This window comes from Pteropus medius, unplaced genomic scaffold (genome assembly GCF_902729225.1).
Source record: "Pteropus medius unplaced genomic scaffold, Ma_sr-lr_union100, whole genome shotgun sequence".
Classification (NCBI taxonomy): Eukaryota; Metazoa; Chordata; class Mammalia; order Chiroptera; family Pteropodidae; genus Pteropus; species Pteropus medius.
Window position 1 is genome coordinate 907,078 of NW_024341893.1, and position 19,841 is coordinate 926,918.

Sequence of the window (19,841 nt, forward strand, 5' to 3'; positions counted from 1 at the left end):
CAGAAGGTGGGGGGCACCCCGGGGTGGCCGGAGCCCAGGTTGGCTCCGGCCGCGATCTTGGAAGAGGGATTCCAGTTTTTACAGGGAGCATTTCCCATCCCTGAGTCAAGCTGACCCCCTCCCCTCTCCCATCTGCTGAGTCATCGGCTCGAGAACCTGGACGCTCGGGGTTGGGCGACTCTCGAAGAGGCTGGAGGGGGGATGGGGGGCTATGCACAGGGAAGGACCGACCACACACCGAAACGTAGACTGTGGGACCCAGGAACCCGGGCCTCGGCCCCTCCTTGCTCAATTCTAGGGTCTCCCAGGCCCCTCCTTTGTCAGACCCAGGAGTCCGAGCCCCCAGTCGTTCCTCCTCCAACTTAGGAACCCATTTCCCAGTCACCCTCCCACCCGTCCTGGCCTCAGGCGTCCCAGCCCAGGAGGAAGTTCGGGACAGGACTCCTCCTCATCCCCACGTAGCCAGCGGGAAAATCCGTGGCCCCGGCAGCAGCCGGGAATCCCCTCTGGAATGACGGTGGGGAAGGGGATGGCCGGGTCCCCCGCTGGGCGCAGGGGGCCGGTCCTGGGCGGGCAGGAGGAGGGGGAAAGGGGCGGAAACCAGACAGGCTAAAAATACTGCGAGCACTTCCGGCCTAGGGGGAGGGGAACGGAGAGCAGAGTTTCCAGAAAAACAAGCAGGGACGGGAAACGCGGGGGTGTGAGAGCCCCGGCGAGCGCGCGGGCGAGCGGGGGCCGTGTGCTTGCGGCACGTGTGCCGAGGCCAAGTGTGTGCCTGGCGTGATTAGGCATGATAAGGTGCGGCCGACTGTGCGTGCAACTGCATGGGCCCACGAGTGTGTGTGTGTGTGTCCATGACGTGTGAATAGTGTATGCGCTGCAGGTGCGAAGGTGTGTGCCCTGGCGTGACTGGGTGTGGGACACCCGAGGTGCGTGAATATGCAGTTGGCCAGACAGGTGTGGGACATGAGCTGGTGTGTATTTTCAATTCCACTTGACATGGCTGTGAATAAATGTGTGAAACCGCCTGGGCCTGTATGATTGACTGCACACACTGTGTTTACTTTAACCATCTCTGGGTGTGGGAGTGTATACTCAGCCCTGTCTTTGAGGTGGTGTTCCTGTGACTTACCCACCTGCACATCTGTGTGTAGCTCCGAACCACTGTGGGATCTGGAGTGACTAAGTATGTGTTACTCCTTGAAAGAGCCTAGTGTATGACGGTCTCCCCTCTGGTGCGATGAGGATCGGTGCACACACACTTCGAAGTTAAGAGCGTGTGTAAAGCGTCTGAGACCATAGGCAGCCGTGGTTCTGTGCAAGGCCTCTGCAGCACAGTGTATGTCGTGAACAGTGTTCTTTTGTGCCTGTGTCCTTATTTGGGGGTGTCACTGAGAACATAGGAGGCCAGTGTCTAGATGTGGTTCCTCTGTGGCCCAGTCACAAGGCAGTGAAACTGGTGAACTTTGGTTCCTGACGTCTACAGTGCGCATGATGGGGAGGGCGGCTGGCGCACCCCCACTCCACCTCTCTGTTCCTGCTGGCCTCTATGGGCAGAGCAGACGCACACAGGCACACAGGCTCGCACCTGGAAACCTCTCCCCAGTCAAGGCTGCTTCTGATGTTGAGCTGTGGGCAGGGCTGAGTCAGCCTGTGATGGGCAAAGTCTGAGATTAGGTGAGAGATAGCAGGTTAAGTGGAGGTTGGAGGGTTGTTTATATATTCACGTTGTTGGATTGTTCTTGTAGGGTCTGTTTGCTGGCTTAGCACTGGGACCGAGACCCTGGGGACTCCATGATTGTAGGATGGTGGGTTATGCTATCCTCCGCTGGGGGTGGGGTTTTATTTGTGCCTGTGTCTCCCTAGTCTGTTTTTGCTTTGTGGCTGTGACGTCTCATGTGCACCCTTCCTTGGTGTGTGTGGTTGTGCACCAGGCTGTACAATCACCCTTTGGGGCGAAGAATCTAGTAAAGATCTAAACCAAAGTCCCCCACAACCTGCCTCGACTTCTCCTACCCTTGCCCTTTCACTGTGGTCCAGACGGCTACATTGTTCCATAAACACACCATCGATTTCCTGCCTCGGCCTTTGCACTTGCCATTCCCTCCCTGGACTGCTCTTTCCCCCGCTGTCCATATGACATTCTCTCCTCCAAGTCTGCCTTCTCGGCGAGGCCTTCCTGTCCTCTATCAAGGATTTTAAAAAGTAAAAGAAATTTAACAAATAATGAATACATGTAACATCTATTTACAGACCATAATCAAATACCTATGAACCACTACCCAACCTAAGCTCTCAAATTTTCTCAGTAAAGTAATATTATCCTCCATGTGTAAATCTTGCACGTTAACTTTATTCCTAAGTACCTTTTTTCCTATTAAAAATCACTCTCGTAATCTCACTTCTCTGTTTCATTTTTCTTCTTGAAATTGCTGATATACTGTTGATCCCTGAACAAGGGTTTGAATTGGGCAGGTCCATTTATATGTGGATTTTATTTTTTTTATTTATGCCTATAGCACCTGGTCTTCCTAGGTGGTCTCCCATCCAAGTACTAACCAGGCCCGACCTTGCTTAGCTTCTGAGATCAGGCATTGGGCTTGTTCAGGGTGGCATGGCCGTAGACCATGGACTGTGGCTCCATTGGGGCCAGGACCTTCTGTGTGTAAAGCAGATGTGCTAACTGCTACACTATGGAACCACATCCAGGATTTTTTTCACTAAGTATTGTAAATGTACTTTTCCTACCTTATGATTTTCTTAGTATGTTTCTTGTGTTGACTCCACTTCACAGGGCCAGCTGTACCTGTCTTCTGAGTGTGTGTGCGCCTATGGTCTGACACATCCCAACTACTACCTGGCATATACCCCATGGCAGGAAGCTGGTGGGCTCCTCTGGGGAAAGTGCATTTTTGGGTGTCCATAGATAACTGCATCATGTTAGATGGGAGTATGACTTTGTTCTTATATTTGGAGACTAACTATGGTTAAGGAGATGTGTATGGGTGCTGAATTGACAAGGACTAGATTATAATGGTCAGTTTTATGTGCCAACTTGGCTAGGTTACAGTCCCTGGTTATTCAAACACTAATCTAGATGATGTTGTGAAGATATTTTGTAGACGTGATTGAAGTCCATAGTCAGTTGACTTTAAGGAACTTATCCTAGATCTGGGGAGTTAGCTGCGGGGGCTGACTCAGTCAAACAGATGGGCAGAGCTCTGGCTTCTCTGAGGAAGAAATTCAACCCATGGACAGCAGCTTCAGCTAGCGCCCCAGAGGTCTGCTTCCCTTCCGAGGGCCTGCCCTACATGCCTGGCACTTCAAGGAAGGACAGGGAGAAGGGGAAGGAACTTCCTGGGATGTGTACACAGACACAGACACACACAGCTGGCCATTTCTCAAGACTTCAGTGTGGGGACTTGGACTTTGGGTGAATCACAGGTTTCCATGGTCCCAGGGTTTCCTTGCAGATGTGGGGTCCAGAACAGGACAACTCTGGGAACCAGGGCACAGAAGGTACTGGGTGGGGCAGTCCCCCAACCAGACTGAGTCACTTGAGCCTTTCACACCCTACCAGCTGGGCCGGGGCTGGCAGCTCCACCCTATACTTGCCCAGGCTTGAAGGCCATGGCTGAACTCCCCAAAGCTTGCTTTCAGAGAAGGGGGAAGCCTGGTGAGATGCCTCCTCCCCAAAGACCCCTACCCAAGGCCTGCTTCCCGGAGCTGGGGCCCAGGCGCCTGGGTTCTTCCCCAGGACTGATGATTCACCCCTTCAGGGGCCTTTTCACTTCTCCTTTGGGTCTAAAAATACAAGGACCCAGGCATCCAGCTGGGCCAGGCTTCGCCAAGGATTGCACAATGCCCCCAGTCTGAGTGCTGCTGACGCAGGCCCTGGGTGTGGGTCGGGGCCTGAGCTCCTCCCCGATCAGGCTTGCTGAGGTCAGGGCTTAGACCCCTTCACTTCCCCTTTCTTGGGCCAAGGACACTGCAGGCTGGGCTGAAATGGGAGGTGCTGGGGATCCTGGGCTTGGCTGTAGCTCCTGGAAATGAAGCTCCTTTCCTTGCCCCAGGTAACCCAGGGATCTGGCTCCCAGAATCTGGCCTCCTTCATACTCACAGAGTCCCACTGAGGACTTGGAGGCAGAGGAAAGAAATCAAGAGATGGGAGAGAGATGGTCAGAGACAGGGAGACACAGGACCACAGAGACGCAGACACAGGGATAAAAAGACTGAATAAGAGGGACAACAGACACATGCATCAGAGACACACATAAAGGAACAGCTAGTAAAAGGAGCAGAAACCCCATGCCCAAACTAGGTCAGAATCAAGTACAGATGGAGGGAGAGAGGCCCAGTTAGGGATTTCACAGACAGGCCAGGTAGTGGAGCACCCCTCTAATAGGTCATCAACAGGCACAGTTGAAAGTCCACCCTTGTTAGAGAAGAGAGCAGGCAGCCGGCAGAAGACCCCGCCCTGCTCACTTCCTGCAGGCCTCTGCTGCCCCCTGCTGGCCGTAGCCCCGGTGCTAACGGCGGAATAAGACACAGACAAGACTGCTTTGAGGCCACTCTTCATTCTCTCCCTGTCCCCCTCCCACACAGCCTGCCCCACTCCCAGCCCTGCCAGCTCACAGGGCACCTCCAGGGCCGGTAGGTGGTGCAGGAGTCTTGCCTGTGACCTTGTTGGCACAGTCCAGCAGAGCGGTGTGAATATCCTTGGCACAGGCAATCTGCGCTTTGATGACTGCCAGGTACTGCGGGTAGGGCAGGCTGTCAGGCTGCACCGCGTCCGGCTTGGTGGCTGTAGGCACCAGTGTTGGAGAGTGCTTGGCACTGTCACAACTCTGTGACAGGCACTCATGGGCCAGGCGCTGTGGACAGGCAGGCAAGGTGCAGCATCAGCTTCACTCTGGGTACTCCCAACCCCACCCCACGGGCCAGCCTGGGATAGCCTGCTTGGCTCTTGGACTTCAAGGGTCTTGGGGCCAGAGCCTGGTCTTGCCAGTCACTTGCTGGGTTCCTCTCTGAGCCTCTTTCCTCCTTTGGAAAATGGGTTTAATAACTACCTCTGCTATCGCATAATGGTGAAAATGGTAAGAACAGTGTGTGAAACATAGGCACAGATCCTGGCCTATCACTTAAGTGCTAATTAATGAATGTTAGCTACTGTGATTATGACTGTCCCAACCCCAGGCCTGGTATTGGCAAGAGGCCTCTCTGATGGCACCTGCTCCCTGTTTTCCTCCTATTTCTCTGGTTGCTCCTTCTAGGTACTTTTTACTCTACCCAAGCCTTAAATGCAGCAATTCCCATGTCCCATCTCCTACTCTAATTCGCATGCCCTGTTGGGGCTATCTCAACCCACACGCCACTCACTGATGACAACGTATCTGTGTCCCCAGACTCCCCTGATATTCCAGAGCTCTCATACTTTCTCCCCTAAACTGCTCTTCTTCCTGGGTCCCTGTCTCAGGGATAGCCCTACCATTCCAAATAGAGCCCTGGGCCTTATCCCGGAGGCTCCTCTTCCTGCAACTCTTCAGTTAAATGGCCTTTTCACAAAGCCCCACTGTCTCTCCCCCATCTGCCCTTCCGCAATTCCTCAGGACCCTGCCTTGGTAGAACTTGGCCCACTGAATCCTACCATGGCTGTCTTCTTGGCCCCCCGGGCCTCCACTCTTGGCCCCCTTAACCCATCCCTCACTTGGCAGCTAGAGGCGTATTCTTAAAAAAGCAACGGGTCCGTGTTCTTCCTTGCCTGAAACCCTAGATGGCTCCCTAGCACCCTCAGGGTACAGTAAAAATTCAACAAGTCCCAATGCCAACTCTACCTCAGCCAGACTGAATTTCGTGACATTCCTAAAGGGAACTTAAAGTAGAAGCCGGTCCTTCTGGTCGGAATACCTTTCTACCACTACCAGGCTTCTCAAACTCTGACTTTTCCTTCAAAACCCAGTTCAAGATAATGATGACAATGATGATAGTGCAGGAAACATTTACCATGTGCCTAATAACCATGTTAAGTACTTTACATGCATGATCTTGCTGGGTCTTTCCCCAAAATCCATTTTCTAAAGGAGGAACCCAAGGCCCAGAGGTAGAGGTTGGTGGTCCATCTGAATCCAGAGGCTGTACTCCTTGCCACTTGCCTTCCTCTCAATTCCTGCCCCTCTTCCATTTTTGTTCCTGCCTCAGCTCAGATGTGCTCTCCACCAGTAGTCTTTCCTGAGTCCTTTTCTCCCTACCCCCACCTTGAGCAGGGTCAAGTGCATTTCTCTGGGCTCCCACAACCCCCTGTGCTTCTCCCATTTTAATCCTGACCTCTCTAACTGTGGCTCCCCGCCAGCCCCCAATCCCAGCCCTGACCTCTAAGGCCTGGGCTTCTCCCATCGCAGCTTTGAGCACTCTAAGCCGTCATTGTTTGGGGATGTATGTCATCCCACTGAACTGGAAGCTCTGGGAGAGGCCAAATATCAGGTCAACACTGTTGAAGCACAGGTCTGGCCCACAGGACGTGCCCCGGGTGTGTGTGTGTGCTGACTGACTGAATGAAGGTTCCTGAAGACCCAAGGACTGAGGGAGGGTTGTGGTCATTGAGTGTCCAGGAGGCCCCTTACCAGACAGAGCTCCAGCTGGTCACAGAGTGCATAGAACTCCTCCAGACACTTGTCAAAGCGCTGTATGGGTCCGTCACTGCTCTTTCTATAGCCCAGGAGAAGGAGGAGACTAAGGAATGGATTTCCGATCTTTGGAACATCAGTGTCTACCCAACCAAGTATTCATCGGGAAACCAGGTCTAGGCCCAGGAGCCCGCAGGCAGGGCCTAGGGGATGGTTAGTAGTATAAGAGGCAAAAGGTGCAAGGCCGGGCGCTAGGGAACCGGGCTTGAAAATAGGAGGAAAGGAGGGTGGGTGGGCAAGGCGTGTCGGATGAGTTTCTAAGACTGGGGTGAGGATAAGACAACATCCTGGGAAACGGGACCACACTCACTGTCCGTTGTCAATGTTAGTGTTCTGAATCAAGTTCTGGGCTGCAACCTTCATCAAAGTCTAGTTAAAAGAAAAAAAAAAAAGACGCGAGAGATGGCGAAACAAAAGGGGACACTTTCGGTGGTCTACACTCTTAAGATCCGATCAATCTTAAGCCTCTTCACTTGACATCTTCTGTCACTCCAGAGTAACTGCCGCTTCCATTCCCCGTATTTTCCTAGGGGCCCACTCTCTCCCGGGGTTCTCGCCAGTGACCTCCCCGACATACCTCAGCGTCCTCCCTCACTCACCAATCACAAGCAGAATCTCTGTACAAGCCGTTCTTTCCACAGGCTGTAACGATCAGTGCCCGGTTTCTCCCTCCCACTCGAGTTCCGGCCAATCCCAGGCTCAACATCCGCGCTGCTCCCCACAGGACCAAGTCTCACTCCTCTTCCCTGCCTAACGCTCTTCTTGCTTGCTCCCTGCCTAAACAGCCCCTCCGCCCGACCCCTTTATGTCAGAGAACCAAACCCCGCTTGCTTCTTGAAGCTCCCGGCCAATCACCTGAAGACTCTCCTTCAGCTGCGGGATGAGCATCTTATAGCGCTGTACAGGATCGAAGTCCTGTTGCTGTTGCTGCAAAAGTCCGCTCTGGGCAGGCCCCACCAGTTGTGTTGGTGGTTGCGGCTGCTGTTGGGTACCCGGGCCACCAGCCGAACCGGGACCCGACACACCAGCAGCGGAGGAAGGCGCTGAAGCCTGCTGGGACGCAGCCATCTTCTTCACTCAGCGTGTCGGAAGTGCGTCACAAGGCGTCTAGCCGGGTTTCTTTTCGGCGTCTTCGCCTCTAGGCCCCGTTTGCTAGTTAGCTCCGCCCCTCAAACAATTCAGCCAATGGGAGGAAAGAAGGCACTCCACCAACACTAGACTCTCAAATTCTATGTTCCAGCTGAGCTCCTGATTCACCAATCACAAGAGGCTTTTCCTTCGCTCCGCTCCAGACGCTGGCCAATCCGGATGTAGGTTTGATCTGGACTCTATTTTCCAGAAGGCCTCGCGGCCTGAGGCGACCTGTCGGGGCCTCATTATCTTGGCGGCAGTTGGTGGAGCTGCTGCAGAAGAGTTGGCGGCTGCGCAGTTACCTGAGTCTCCGCTGGAACTCTTCTCACCGAGCTAACCCCACCGACAGGGCGCCAACTCGAGCACTGCCTCAGATTTTGTGTCCGCCGAAGTCGGCACGTCCCACCTTGTCTCCCGCGGCTCAGCAAGGACCCAGTCCGGACTGCGGTCGCCTTGTCGCCATGGCGCCCACCATCCAGACCCAAGCCCAGCGGGAGGATGGCCACAGGTAGGCGCCACCGCATGGCTAATACCGTTGTCCTCTAGGTCTGTCCAGGTTTCGGGGAGGCGGGTTGTCGGGCTCGGGTGACTACCTAAAATGTCACTAGTCCCCCAGGTCTGCCGGTGACGTCACGGAGCGCTCAGTTTGACGAAGGGGGGCGGGTTCCTTCAGGGGTGGGGGTGTTGCCCCCTCCTCCCCGCCGTGGAGTTCGGGGATTAAGCTCTTGGAGTCTTTATTCAGAAGGGATTGAGCTCTTATTCCTCCAGCCAAGTGTCTGGAGACCCATTTTTCCAAAAACAATTGAGTACGTGGTTCTTTTTATTAAACACTTCAAGACACCCCCTTCAGAAGGGATTGAACACTTTCTCTAAAAGGAATTGAATACTTGGTTCCCTCCATTAAAGCACTTGGAGCACTCATACCAAATGGATTAATTAGCATTTGTCACCCCGTCCTTATCTCTTTTAAAAGCTTGGAGAAGCCCCCTTCACTCTCCTGTCAGTCTCATCCTTTCCGTCTTTCTACCAATGTCTCTCTCTCTCTCTTACCCACCAGGCCCAATTCCCACCGGACTCTGCCTGAGAGGTGAGACTTATTATGTTTTCCTAGGATGGGTGGGCCAATGGGGGGTGGGAGCAGAGGTGGGGGGCAGCAGGGGCTGCCCCCCTCAACATATCAGTGCTTTTTTTTTTTAATTCCCAAATCCCCACCCTCCTCCAATTTGCCAACCATTAACTTATTCTCTATGACTATGGACTGTTTCTGTTAGTTTTGTTATTTTAGATTCCACATGTTAGTGAAATCACGCTTTCTCTACTTCACTTAGCATAATACCCTGTTGGTTCATCCATGTTTTCACAAATAGCAAGATTTCATTTTTCTATTGAATAATATTCCTTTGTGTGTACATATATAAAACGTATACCACATATATGTAAATATGACATACACATGCACACATACATATATCACATCTTCTTTATCCATTCATCTATTGATGGACATCCATATTGCTTCCATATCTTGGCTATTACTAGTAATGCTGCAGTGAACATACAGGTGCATATATCCTTTGAATTAGGGTTTTTGTTTTTCTCAGATAAATACCCAGAAGCGAAATTGCTGGATTATATGGCAGCTCCACACTGTTTTTCATATTGGCTGCGCATATAGTTTGCAATCCCACCAGTGGTGTGTGAGGGTTCCCTTTTCTCCACATCATTATCAGTACTTGTTATTTATTCATGATAACCATTCTGACAGGTGCATTTGGTGGTATCTCGTGGTTTTAATTAGCATTTCTTTGATGATCAGTGATATTGAGCATCTTTTCATATGTCTGTTGGCCATCTGTTTGTCCTCTTTGGAGAAATGTCTATTCAGGTCCTCTGCCTGTTTTTAAATTAGATTGGTCTTTTGGTATAAATGTGTATGAGTTCCTTACATATTTTAGATATCGACTCCTTATGTGTGTATCATTTGTGAATATCTTCTCCCATTCAGTAGGTTGTCTTTTCGTTTTGTTGGTTTCCTTCACAGTGCAAAAACGTTTTAGTTTGATGTAGTCCTATTTATTTTTTCTTCTGTTGCCAGAAAGATATTACTAAGAGCAATGTCAAAGACTTTACTGCCTATGTTTTCTTCTAGTAGTTTATGGTTTCAGGTTTTACATTTAAGCCTTTAATCCATTTTGAGTTTATTTTTGTATACGATTTAAGAAAGTGGTCCAGTTGCATTTTTATTTTGCATGTATCTGTTCAGTTTTCCCAACACCACTTGTTAAAGAGACTGTCTTTACCTATTTGTACAGCCTTGCCTCATTTGTCATAGATTGACTGTCGAAGCAAGGAGTTCTGGGCTTTCTATTCCATCCCATTGATCTATATGTTTTTATTGTCAGTACCACACAGTTTTGATTATTGTGGCTTTATAATATAGTTTGATATCAGGGAGCTTGCTACCTCTCACTTTGTTCTTAAAATTTCTTTGGCTATTCAGGGTCTTTTGTGGTTCTGTATAAGTTTTAGGATTAGTTCTAGTTCTGAGAAGAAGGGATCACACTGAATCTGTAAATTGCTTCAGGTTGTAAGGACATTTTAACAATATTAATCCTTCCAATGCATTAGAAAGATATATCTTCCATTTATTTGCATCTTCTTCACTTTATTTCTTTAATGTCTTATAGTTTTCTGAGTACGGGTCTTTCACTTCTTTGGTTAAGTATTTCATGCTTTTGGATACAACTGTAAATGGGACTGTTTTCTTAATTTCTCCTTTTAATCATCCATTATTGGTGTATAGAAATGCAACAGATTTCTGTATATTGATCTGTATCCTGCAACTTTACTAAATTCATTTATTAGTTCTAAATGTTTTTCGGCAGATTCTTTTGGGTTTTCTATATAGAGATCGTGTCATCTGCGAATAATGAGTTTTACTTCTCTGGATGTTTTATTTTTTATTAATTATATCAATTATATTAATTATATTGTACTATATCATTTACTTAGTCTGATTGATGTGGCTGGACTTCTGATACTGTGGTGAATAGAAATAGTGATAGTGGGCATTCTTTTCTTGTTCCTGATCTTAAAGGAAAAATTTTCAGCTTTTCACCATTGAGTATGATATTAGCTGTGGGTTTGTCATATATAGCCTTTATTATGTTGAGGTATATTTCTTCTGTACCCACTGTTGAGTTTTCATCATAAAAGGATGTTGAATTTTATCATATATTTTCTCTGCATCTATTGAGATGATCATATGGTTTTTATCCTTTGTTTTGTTCATGTGATGTGTCACGTTGATTTACGGATGTTGAACCATCCTTGCATCTCTGGTGTATAATCCTTTTAATGTATTGTTGAATCCAGTTTGCTAATATTTTGTTAAGAATTTTTGCACCTACATTAATTGGGGATATTAGCTTGTAATTTTTTTTTTTTGTAATTTGTCTGGTTTTGGTATCAAGGCTTCATAGAATGAGTTTAGAAACATTCCTTCTTCAATTTTTTGAAATAGTTTAAGAGGTATAGGTATTATTTCTTTGAATGTTTGGTGGAATTTACCTGTGAAGCCATCTGGTCCTGGACTTCTGTTGGGAATGTTTTGATAACTGCTTGTTTCATTGCTAGTAATTGGTCTGTTTAGATTTTCTATTCTGGTTCAGTCTTGGGAAGGTCATATATGTCTAGAAATTTATCTATTTCTTCTAGGTTGTTGAATTTGTCAACATGTAATTGTAGTTTTTTTTTTTTAATGATTCTTTGTATTTCTGTAGTGTTGGTTGTACTTTCATTTGATTTTTATTTGGGCTTTTTTTCTAGATTAGTTTGGCTAAAGTTTTGTCAATTTTGTTTTTTCAAAGAACCAGCTTAGTTTTATTGATCTTTTGTTGTTTTAAAAATTTCTATTTTACTTATTTGTGCTCTAATCTTAACCATTTTCTTCTGCTTGAGTTTTGTTCTAGTTCCTTTAGGTGTACAGTTAGATTATTTGGGGTTTTTCTTATTTCTTGAGGTAGGCCTATATAGCTAGCTATGAACTTCCCTCTTAGACCTGTTTTTGCTGCATCCCCTAAATTTTGAAAAGTTATATTTTCATTTTTCTTTCAGATAGTTTTTAATTCCTGTTTGAGTTCCTCTATTAGTAGCATGTTGTTTAGTCTTCACATATATTTTTTTCCAGTTTTCTTCTGGTAGTTTGTTTCTAGTTTTATGCCATTGTGGTTGGAACAGATGCTTGATATTTCAGTCTTCTTGAATTTGAGGCTTGTTTAGTGGCCAAGTATGTTATCTAGTCTGGAGAATGTCCCATGTGTACCTGAAAAAAAAAAATGTGTATTCTGCAGCTTTTGGGTGAAGTGTTCTGTAAGCATTAAGTCGATCTGGTCTAATGTGACATTTAAGGCCATTATTTCACTATAATTTTCTACCTGGATGAACTTATCCATTGATGTGAATGGGGTATTAAAGTTCCTTAGTATCATTGTATTACTATGGATTTCTCCCTTTATGTCCATTAATATTTGCTTTATATATTTAGGTGCTCCTATGTTAGGTGCATAGCTATTATAGTTGCCATGTTCGCTTCTTAGACTTACCCCTTTATAATTATGTAATGTCCTTTTTTGCTTTTTTACACTTTTCCTTTTAAAGTCTATTTTATCTGACATGAATATTGCTACTCCACCTTTCTTTTTATTTCTAGTTGTGTGGAATATCTTTCCAAAGCTTTACTTTCAGTCTATGTGTCTTTAGATTTGAAGTTTCTTATAAGCAGCATATAGATAGGTCATGCTTTTTAATCCATTCTGCTACCCTGTGTATTTTTATTGGGGCATTTAATCCATTTACGTTTAAAATAATTATTGAAAAGTATGTACTTACTGCCATTTTGTTCATTGTTTTTATAGTTCTGTTCTTTTGTGGTTAGCTGGTTTTCTTTAGTATTTTGTTGGGGTCTCTTTCTTTTCTTTATCTTTTAGAGATTTATGGATATCAACAGCAGTCTATATTAAGTGATAGGCATTTAAATACTAATATATAAGGACTACATTTTTACTCCCCCCTCCATATTTTATTATTGTAATGTTTTAGTTCTTATGTTATGTATCTCCTATTTATTGTAGTTCGATTTTGAAATTTTTTTCTCTTGACCTTTGTAGTAGCTTTTTAAATGAGCCATTGTGTTCCCAGGTCTGGAGTGGTCTGCCGAGTCAAGTACTGCAATAGCCTCCCTGACATCCCCTTCGACCCAAAGTTTATCACCTACCCCTTTGACCAGAACAGGTGAGACTAAGATCAGGGATGGGAAACAGCTCACTTGGAGTGTGAGCTCCTTGAGGACAAGGACTGTTTGTCTTGTTGACTGTTCTCTCCTCAGGACCTAGAACAGTACCTAGCACACACTGTAGTTGTAGGTACCTGGTAAATGTTTGCTGAGCGAGCAGCGTCCAGGTCTCTTTCCACTGGAGCCAGCCTTCTAACTCCAGTGGGGTGGTGGGGTGGGAGGAGGGGTACTCCAGTCTGAGTTCCTCCCTGAAGAAATTTAGCCTCTGTGAAGTAGGGTTGTAAGGGGAACAGCTGGAATCAGGAGACCATCATGGGCACGTGTTCTCACCCAGGTTTGTCCAGTACAAAGCAACTTCCTTGGAAAAACAGCATAAACATGACCTCCTGACTGAGCCAGACCTGGGGGTCACCATCGACCTCATCAATCCTGACACCTACCGCATTGACCCCAATGGTATGTAGGGAGATAGGGAGGGCCTGCTTTAGGTCAGCAAAGGCCACACCTGGGCCTCCCTCACGGCTATCTTGCCCTTGCTCTCCCTTTAGTACTCCTAGATCCGGCTGATGAGAAGCTTCTGGAAGAGGAGATTCAGGCCCCCACTAGCTCCAAGAGGTGAGGGGGTGCTGAGTGGGGGACTGACTCCAATGGGAGGAGGGCAGTGGGGTCCTGCAATGCCTGATCGTCCACCCCAGATCTCAGCAGCATGCGAAGGTGGTGCCATGGATGCGGAAGACTGAGTACATCTCCACTGAGTTCAACCGTTATGGTATCTCCAATGAAAAGCCTGAGGTCAAGTAAGTCATGGTGGGTAGGGAGGGAAGGTGGAAACTTCAGGTGTGTCCAGTGGCCCCTGAAAGCCTTTCTCTTCATCCCTAGGATCGGGGTTTCTGTGAAACAGCAGTTCACTGAGGAAGAAATATACAAAGACAGGGATAGCCAGATCACAGCCATTGAGAAGACTTTCGAGGATGCCCAGAAATCGGTAACTGAGGGACTGGGATGGGGGAGCAGACAAAAGGGTGGCTCCAGAGCTCTTCGTCTTCCTTCTCACCCTGTTTTTGCCTCCGCCAGATCTCCCAGCATTACAGCAAGCCCCGAGTGACACCAGTAGAAGTCATGCCTGTTTTCCCAGACTTTAAGGTAAGATCTGGGACAGGAGGCAGAGGGGGATAGGCTGCCATCTCTGCCCGTCTCAGTCTAATGCCAGTGCCCTCCATCCCCCAGATGTGGATCAATCCATGCGCTCAGGTAATCTTTGACTCAGACCCAGCCCCCAAGGATACAAGTGGTGCAGCTGCATTGGAGATGATGTCTCAGGCCATGATTAGGTAAGTGGCCCTGCTGTCCACCTTGACCTGCTCCTCCTTTGCCCTTTGCCCTCACTAATCACTGCTCCTCCTGTTCCCCCAACCAGGGGCATGATGGATGAGGAAGGGAACCAGTTTGTGGCCTACTTCCTGCCTGTGGAAGAGACTCTGAAGAAACGAAAGCGGGACCAGGAGGAGGAGATGGACTATGCACCAGATGATGTGTGCGTGGGTTGGGGTTAGGTTTTAGGGATTGAGAAGTGTGTCTCCCTTTCTCTCAGGGAAGAAATGGGGCTAACCCTGTCCCCTCTCCTCCTCAGGTATGACTATAAGATTGCTCGGGAATACAACTGGAATGTGAAGAACAAGGCCAGCAAGGGCTACGAGGAAAACTACTTCTTCATCTTCCGAGAGGGTGATGGTGTTTACTACAATGAGCTGGAAACCAGGTACTCGGCACACTCCTATTTCAGATGAGCCTGGGCCTCTGCTTTAGGGTCAAGACCCTAGTATGCCATCTTGGAGGTCATCTGTACCTAAGGATTTGTCACATGCATTTGTTAAGCAAGAGCAGCAGAAGCCTGCTTATGCATGTGGGCTTGACATGGTTCTAACATAAGAACCCAGAGAGAAAATCATGTAATGCTGGAGATATTCAGAGCTTTTGTGTAGGGTACATAGCCAATATTCCTGATACTAAGAGGCTTCATGTGGAAGTAAACATAGCAAAAGTGTGTGTGTGGCGGGGGCGGGTTACACATAAAACTAGAGTATTTTAAACAGAACTCTGGATACCCATGTTCAAACGTATGACCCCCAAAACTTCTCTGATGGCTAAAAGTTTACTGTTGGCTGGGACCTTTCGTATAAGGGGGGGCAAAAGCATGATCTTGAATTTCTGTTTAAAGCAGAGATTACAAATTCTGATCCCTGTAAGCCAGGCAAGAAATGTAAAAAGCAGCACAGTGGGCTAGTGGGGTCTAGGCAACCAAGAGCTCTGGGCAACCTGCGAGGGACACCACAACCCGGTCCAGCAAAGGGCTCCAACCTGTTGCTGACATGCTGTGAGAGGCAGAAAGGCCCAGTGGGACAAGAATCATATTTTCTAAAAGCCAGAAATCTAGAAACTGTTTTTAAGTGTTTGTTAGTAATTCACATTAAAATCTACATGTTATTACACACACTTTTATAAAGTATAGGGCACCAATCTGGTATTTTGGGAGCTGTCATCCTTCCCTTCCCCTCCCCTGCCTCACACCAGAGTTGTCTCCTTTCTTCCATTTGTATTTATTCTAGCCTGTTCTGGGCTGAGCATTGGTGAGGAAGTTAAGAACCAAGTCAGATGAGATCCCCTACCCCTGGGTTTTTTACTGCATCTTCCACACTTCTCCCCCAAACTTGCCCACTTCAGGGTCCGCCTGAGTAAGCGCCGGGCCAAGGCTGGGGTTCAGTCGGGTACCAATGCCTTGCTTGTGGTCAAACACCGGGACATGAACGAGAAGGAATTAGAAGCCCAGGTAATAAGCTCCAGTGGCCCGGGGCACCCATGGGGAGTGTGGTGGTGGGTAAGGGGGTCAGACGCCTGAGAGAATACCCTCCCTTTCCCCTCAACCCTGCTGCTTCCAGGAGGCACGGAAGGCCCAGCTGGAGAACCACGAACCCGAGGAGGAAGAGGAAGAAGAGATGGAGACAGAAGAGAAAGAAGCTGGGGGCTCAGGTAAAGCTAAACGGACCAAACGCTGGGAGCCCTGGGAGGGTGGGGAACTGGGTCTCACTTCTTCCTGTTCCCTCACAGATGAGGAGCGAGAGAAGGGCAGCAGCAGTGAGAAAGAAGGCAGCGAGGATGAACGCTCAGGCAGCGAGAGTGAACGGGAGGAGGGTGACAGGGATGAGGCGAGTGACAAGAGTGTTAGCGGCGAGGACGAGAGCAGTGAGGATGAGGCCCGGGCCGCCCGGGACAAAGAGGAGATCTTCGGCAGTGATGCGGATTCAGAGGATGCTGACTCTGATGATGAGGACAGAGGACGGGCCCACGGCAGTGACAATGATTCAGAGAGCGGCAGTGATGGGGGTGGCCAGCGGAGCCCCAGCCCCAGCCTCAGCCGCAGTCCCAGCCCCAGCCGCAGCGCCAGCCCCTTTCCCAGTGGCAGTGAGCACTCGGCCCAGGAGGATGGCAGCGAAGCCGCAGCTTCCGATTCCAGTGAAGCTGACAGTGACAGTGACTGAGTCCCAGGGCCTCAGGGCTGGTGCAGACATGATGATTATGTGCAGGAAGGCACTTTTCCAGTGGTCTATTTGTAAGCCTTTCACTCCCGTCCTCTAAACCTTTGCTGTTAATAAAGCTAGCTTTTCGGTTTCCCTCCCCGGGTCTTACTGGTCTTGTTCTGCCTACACCTCCCCCTCCCACCCCATCCCTCACCCCACCCCCATCCCAGGCACTCAGTGGCTTCAGCTTAAGGGATAGAAGCAAAGGCCACAGAGACAGGACCCATTAGGTTTTTCAATGAAACAGAGCATAACAAAGGTCAGAATCCTTTTTTTTTTTTCCAAAATAAGCCCAGACCATTAAACAAGTGAAACTCCAACAAATAAGTCTTCTTCAACAATGAGAAAAAACTGTACAGTTACTCAAAGCTGATTCTGCCAGTGGGGCTGGGGATAGAAGGAGGGTGAGATCATGGCAAGGGGTAAGCGAGGCGGGGGGCTGGGAAGGGGCTGGAGCAGGAGGGCCAGGGTCCCTGCCCATCAGAGTGGGGCAGCCTGGGTCAAGGCCCTGCACACTCTGCTGTCAGGTGGGGAGAGGGGGAAGCTCTTGCCTCCCATTGTGTTGGGGGGGGGGTGTCCCTCACCACCTACCAGTGCCAGGCAGAGCCAGCTCAGTCTGATGGATAATGAGCAAGACAGGACTGGCTGGGAGGAGGTGAGGGTCCTATAAGAGGGACACCCTGCTGAGTCCAACCGATGTGGCCCCTGTCTATCCCACTTCCCGGGGCTAGTGGGAGGGGACTGGAGAAGCCCTGGGAGTTTGAGGGGAATGAGCAAAGGCACAGAAACATGGAGGGGCCGGGGTGGGGGACTTGCATAGGTTGATGAGTGTGCAAGAGGTACATAAATAAACCTGACACCCCACCCAGCCCGGCACTGGGAGAGGAGGTGGGGACCTGGAGTAGGTCCCCAGGGCTACACCACCCTCTGGCTTCCTCCCCCTCCCTGGGCTCAGAGCTGAGGGAGGTCCAGACCAGGAGGGCAGGGGCAAGAAGGTCAGGGGAATGGGGTGAGTGCGGGGAGGGCGGTGGTTTTAAAATTTTTTTTTTTTTGGTTTTTTTGTTTTTTCCCAACATTTTGTATCTTTAATAACATACACAATGGTTACCAGCCATATTCATAACAAAAGTTATTCATAAAATGTATCTAAAAATAACATTTTTTTTTCCTTTTCGGTGTGAAAAGCTTGAGAATGTCCCAGTGGGGGTGGGGGTGGGGGGTTGAGGGAGAAAAGGGGGTTGGAATAGGGGACCCTGGCTGCCCCACAACCTGAACCCCCAAATCCCTTCCCTCCACCTCGGCCACAGCACAACCCTGCAGTACGAACAGGGACCAGAGGGTCTGTATAACTTGGGCTGGGACAAGTCTCTGGGTTATGCTATAGTGTTTCACTTAATGAGGTCATGACATAATGGGGGGTGAGGGAAGGGTGAAAGAAAAGAGGGTGGGGAAAGAAACCAAAAACCAAACCACCCCCTTTCCCTTATTCCTCACCCCCAAGTCTTTCAGCAACCAGACCTGGGAGTGGAGAAGGGTGTATGTTGGTGGAAGGAGGGACGTTAAGGCAACAGACTTCCTGACCTCACTGGCTGCCCTGGCTCCCCACCTTGGATCTCTGCATCTGGGGAGCCAGGGCTGGGGGCAGGGGGGAGTAGGGAAGGGCTACGGGGTTTGGAGGAGGGGGCTCTGCCCCTCTCCCCTCGTAAATTCAGGCTTCCCCTGCCACTTTCTTGGCTCAGAGAGAGGCCTGGGGATTCTAAAAATGAGAGGGAATGATGAGAGAAAAACCGTTAAGAACTATATAAATATGTATCTTAAATAGGTCTAAGAAATTAATTGTAGAGAACCTCTGATAAACAGGGCGAAAGGAGGCGAGTGAGAGGAGGGTGGCTCCTGTCCTCGGGGAATGATGGGGAAGGGGGAGGAGAAGGTGGCGGGGAGAGGCTCGTCTCCTCACCTGCTGCCTTCTCCTTAGCGCCTCTCAAATGACATTCAGGAGGGCAGGTTTTCTATCCTGCTTGTCTCTTCCTAAATGTCAGATGTTTCTGAGCAGGCCCCACAGGATCATGGGTCAGTGAGTCTCTGGGGGAGGCTGCTCCCTTGGGAGGGGCAGGTGGCGGGCTGTCTGGAGGAGGCAGGGGTGGGATGGGACAAGGAGGGAGATAGAGGGAAGGAGAGGGCAGGCAGGCTGGCCAGTTCCTGCCCCCTTTATTCTGGCTGCCCCCTATCTCCCCGGCCTCAGCAGAGATCCCTCAACGGGCCTGGGGGTGAGCAAGGCGTGTGCCAATGTTAAACAAAAGTTAAAAGGGTGAGAGAGTAGAAAAATATTAGAATGTATAGCTGAGCCAGCCCACCCTCTCGCTGTCGTGGAGAAGCCCGTTGGGGGTTGGCCCCCGCCCGCCGCCCAGGGAGCTTATGGGTGCGCTGGGCTGTGGGTCCCGTCAGATGGTGGAGGTTTTGTCTGTCCCATCTGTGGTGAGAAAGGGAGGAAGGGAGGAAGATCAGGAGCTGGCAGGAGGCTCGGGAGAAGGCACTCAGGTAGACTGTCATCCCAGTCAGGCCCTCCCTGGAGTCCGGCCTCCCCTAGGGACCCCCTAGGGTGACTCTGAGTTGCTCAGTTCAGAGGTGTAGATGCTGCTGGGTAGGTGGGAGCAGGGTCAGGAAAAGAGAAAATGCTCACCACCCAAGGCGTGTTCTGTCATGCTCAGACACAGAGACTCCAGATTGGGATTGATCTCCAGGTCAGGCCCAGGGACCGGGCAGTCTGGGTGGGAGAGAGTGGAGGTGGTGAGCAGGACTGGACTGGGGTGAACAGTAGAGCCAGGAAGACAAAGAACCGGATGGGACGGCATGGGCGAGAGGCTGAGAGGGATGAGGAGGGAGGGAAAGGGAGAGACAGAAACAGAGCACGGGAGACATGCACACACTCGGGTAGAAGGTGTGACTGGGCAGAGATGAAAGAGACAGGCCCAGGTGTGTCACAAAGCAGGCAGAGGCAGCAATGGCAAAGGGAGAGGCTTGGCAACACAGAGAAAGCCTGATCTGGAGACAGAGTGATGTGAAGCTGAGGGGGCTTCCTGGAGGTCACACAAAAGCTGACTATTTTGGACATACTACATGTTGCGTTGAGCACAGTCTGGGCATCTGCTGTGGGAGCTG

The 19,841-nt window shown here is 49.4% G+C and overlaps 3 protein-coding genes and 1 pseudogene across 4 annotated transcripts in view; 1 reads left to right on the forward strand and 3 right to left on the reverse strand.

The window, feature by feature from the left end:
• Positions 1 to 2,510: 2,510 nt before the first annotated feature.
• LOC120596880 (uncharacterized) lies at positions 2,511 to 2,626 on the reverse strand (annotated as a pseudogene).
• Positions 2,627 to 4,558: 1,932 nt separating this feature from the next.
• Positions 4,559 to 7,796, reverse strand: MED29 (mediator complex subunit 29). The gene is made up of 4 exons (XM_039854403.1): positions 7,539 to 7,796; positions 6,994 to 7,052; positions 6,621 to 6,705; positions 4,559 to 4,874 (listed from the first exon to the last, which is right to left on the reverse strand). The coding sequence occupies exons 1-4, from the start codon at positions 7,749 to 7,751 to the stop codon at positions 4,632 to 4,634; spliced, it is 600 nt and encodes a 199-aa protein (XP_039710337.1). The 5' UTR covers positions 7,752 to 7,796; the 3' UTR covers positions 4,559 to 4,631.
• A 209-nt stretch (positions 7,797 to 8,005) lies between these two features.
• PAF1 (PAF1 component of Paf1/RNA polymerase II complex) lies at positions 8,006 to 16,779 on the forward strand. Its single transcript, XM_039854410.1, is given in 14 exon segments — positions 8,006 to 8,322; positions 13,014 to 13,106; positions 13,442 to 13,563; positions 13,656 to 13,722; positions 13,803 to 13,904; positions 13,987 to 14,092; positions 14,182 to 14,250; positions 14,335 to 14,438; positions 14,525 to 14,641; positions 14,738 to 14,866; positions 15,829 to 15,934; positions 16,044 to 16,134; positions 16,397 to 16,651; positions 16,654 to 16,779. Coding segments are annotated over 14 exon segments (1,473 nt in total). The 5' UTR covers positions 8,006 to 8,275; the 3' UTR covers positions 16,719 to 16,779.
• A 172-nt stretch (positions 16,780 to 16,951) lies between these two features.
• The window catches only part of SAMD4B (sterile alpha motif domain containing 4B), a 40,678-nt gene continuing 37,788 nt past the window's right edge, over positions 16,952 to 19,841 (reverse strand). For both annotated transcript variants that reach the window (XM_039854364.1, XM_039854374.1), the window contains 2 exons: positions 19,363 to 19,446; positions 16,952 to 19,152 (listed from right to left, as the gene is read on the reverse strand). In XM_039854364.1, coding sequence (XP_039710298.1) covers positions 19,124 to 19,152; positions 19,363 to 19,446 — 113 coding nt within the window. In that variant the 3' untranslated portion in view covers positions 16,952 to 19,123. The remainder of the gene's footprint in view (positions 19,153 to 19,362; positions 19,447 to 19,841) is intronic.

Coding starts and splice junctions, on each gene's coding strand:
- MED29 (XM_039854403.1), bottom strand. CDS start 7,751: ATGGCTGCGTCCCAGCAGGCTTCAGCGCCTTCCTCCGCTGCTGGTGTG. Junction 7,053..7,538: donor AGCTGAAGGAGAGTCTTCAG/GTGATTGGCCGG, acceptor TCTTTTAACTAG/ACTTTGATGAAGGTTGCAGC. Junction 4,875..6,620: donor ACCAGCTGGAGCTCTGTCTG/GTAAGGGGCCTC, acceptor GCCTGTCCACAG/CGCCTGGCCCATGAGTGCCT.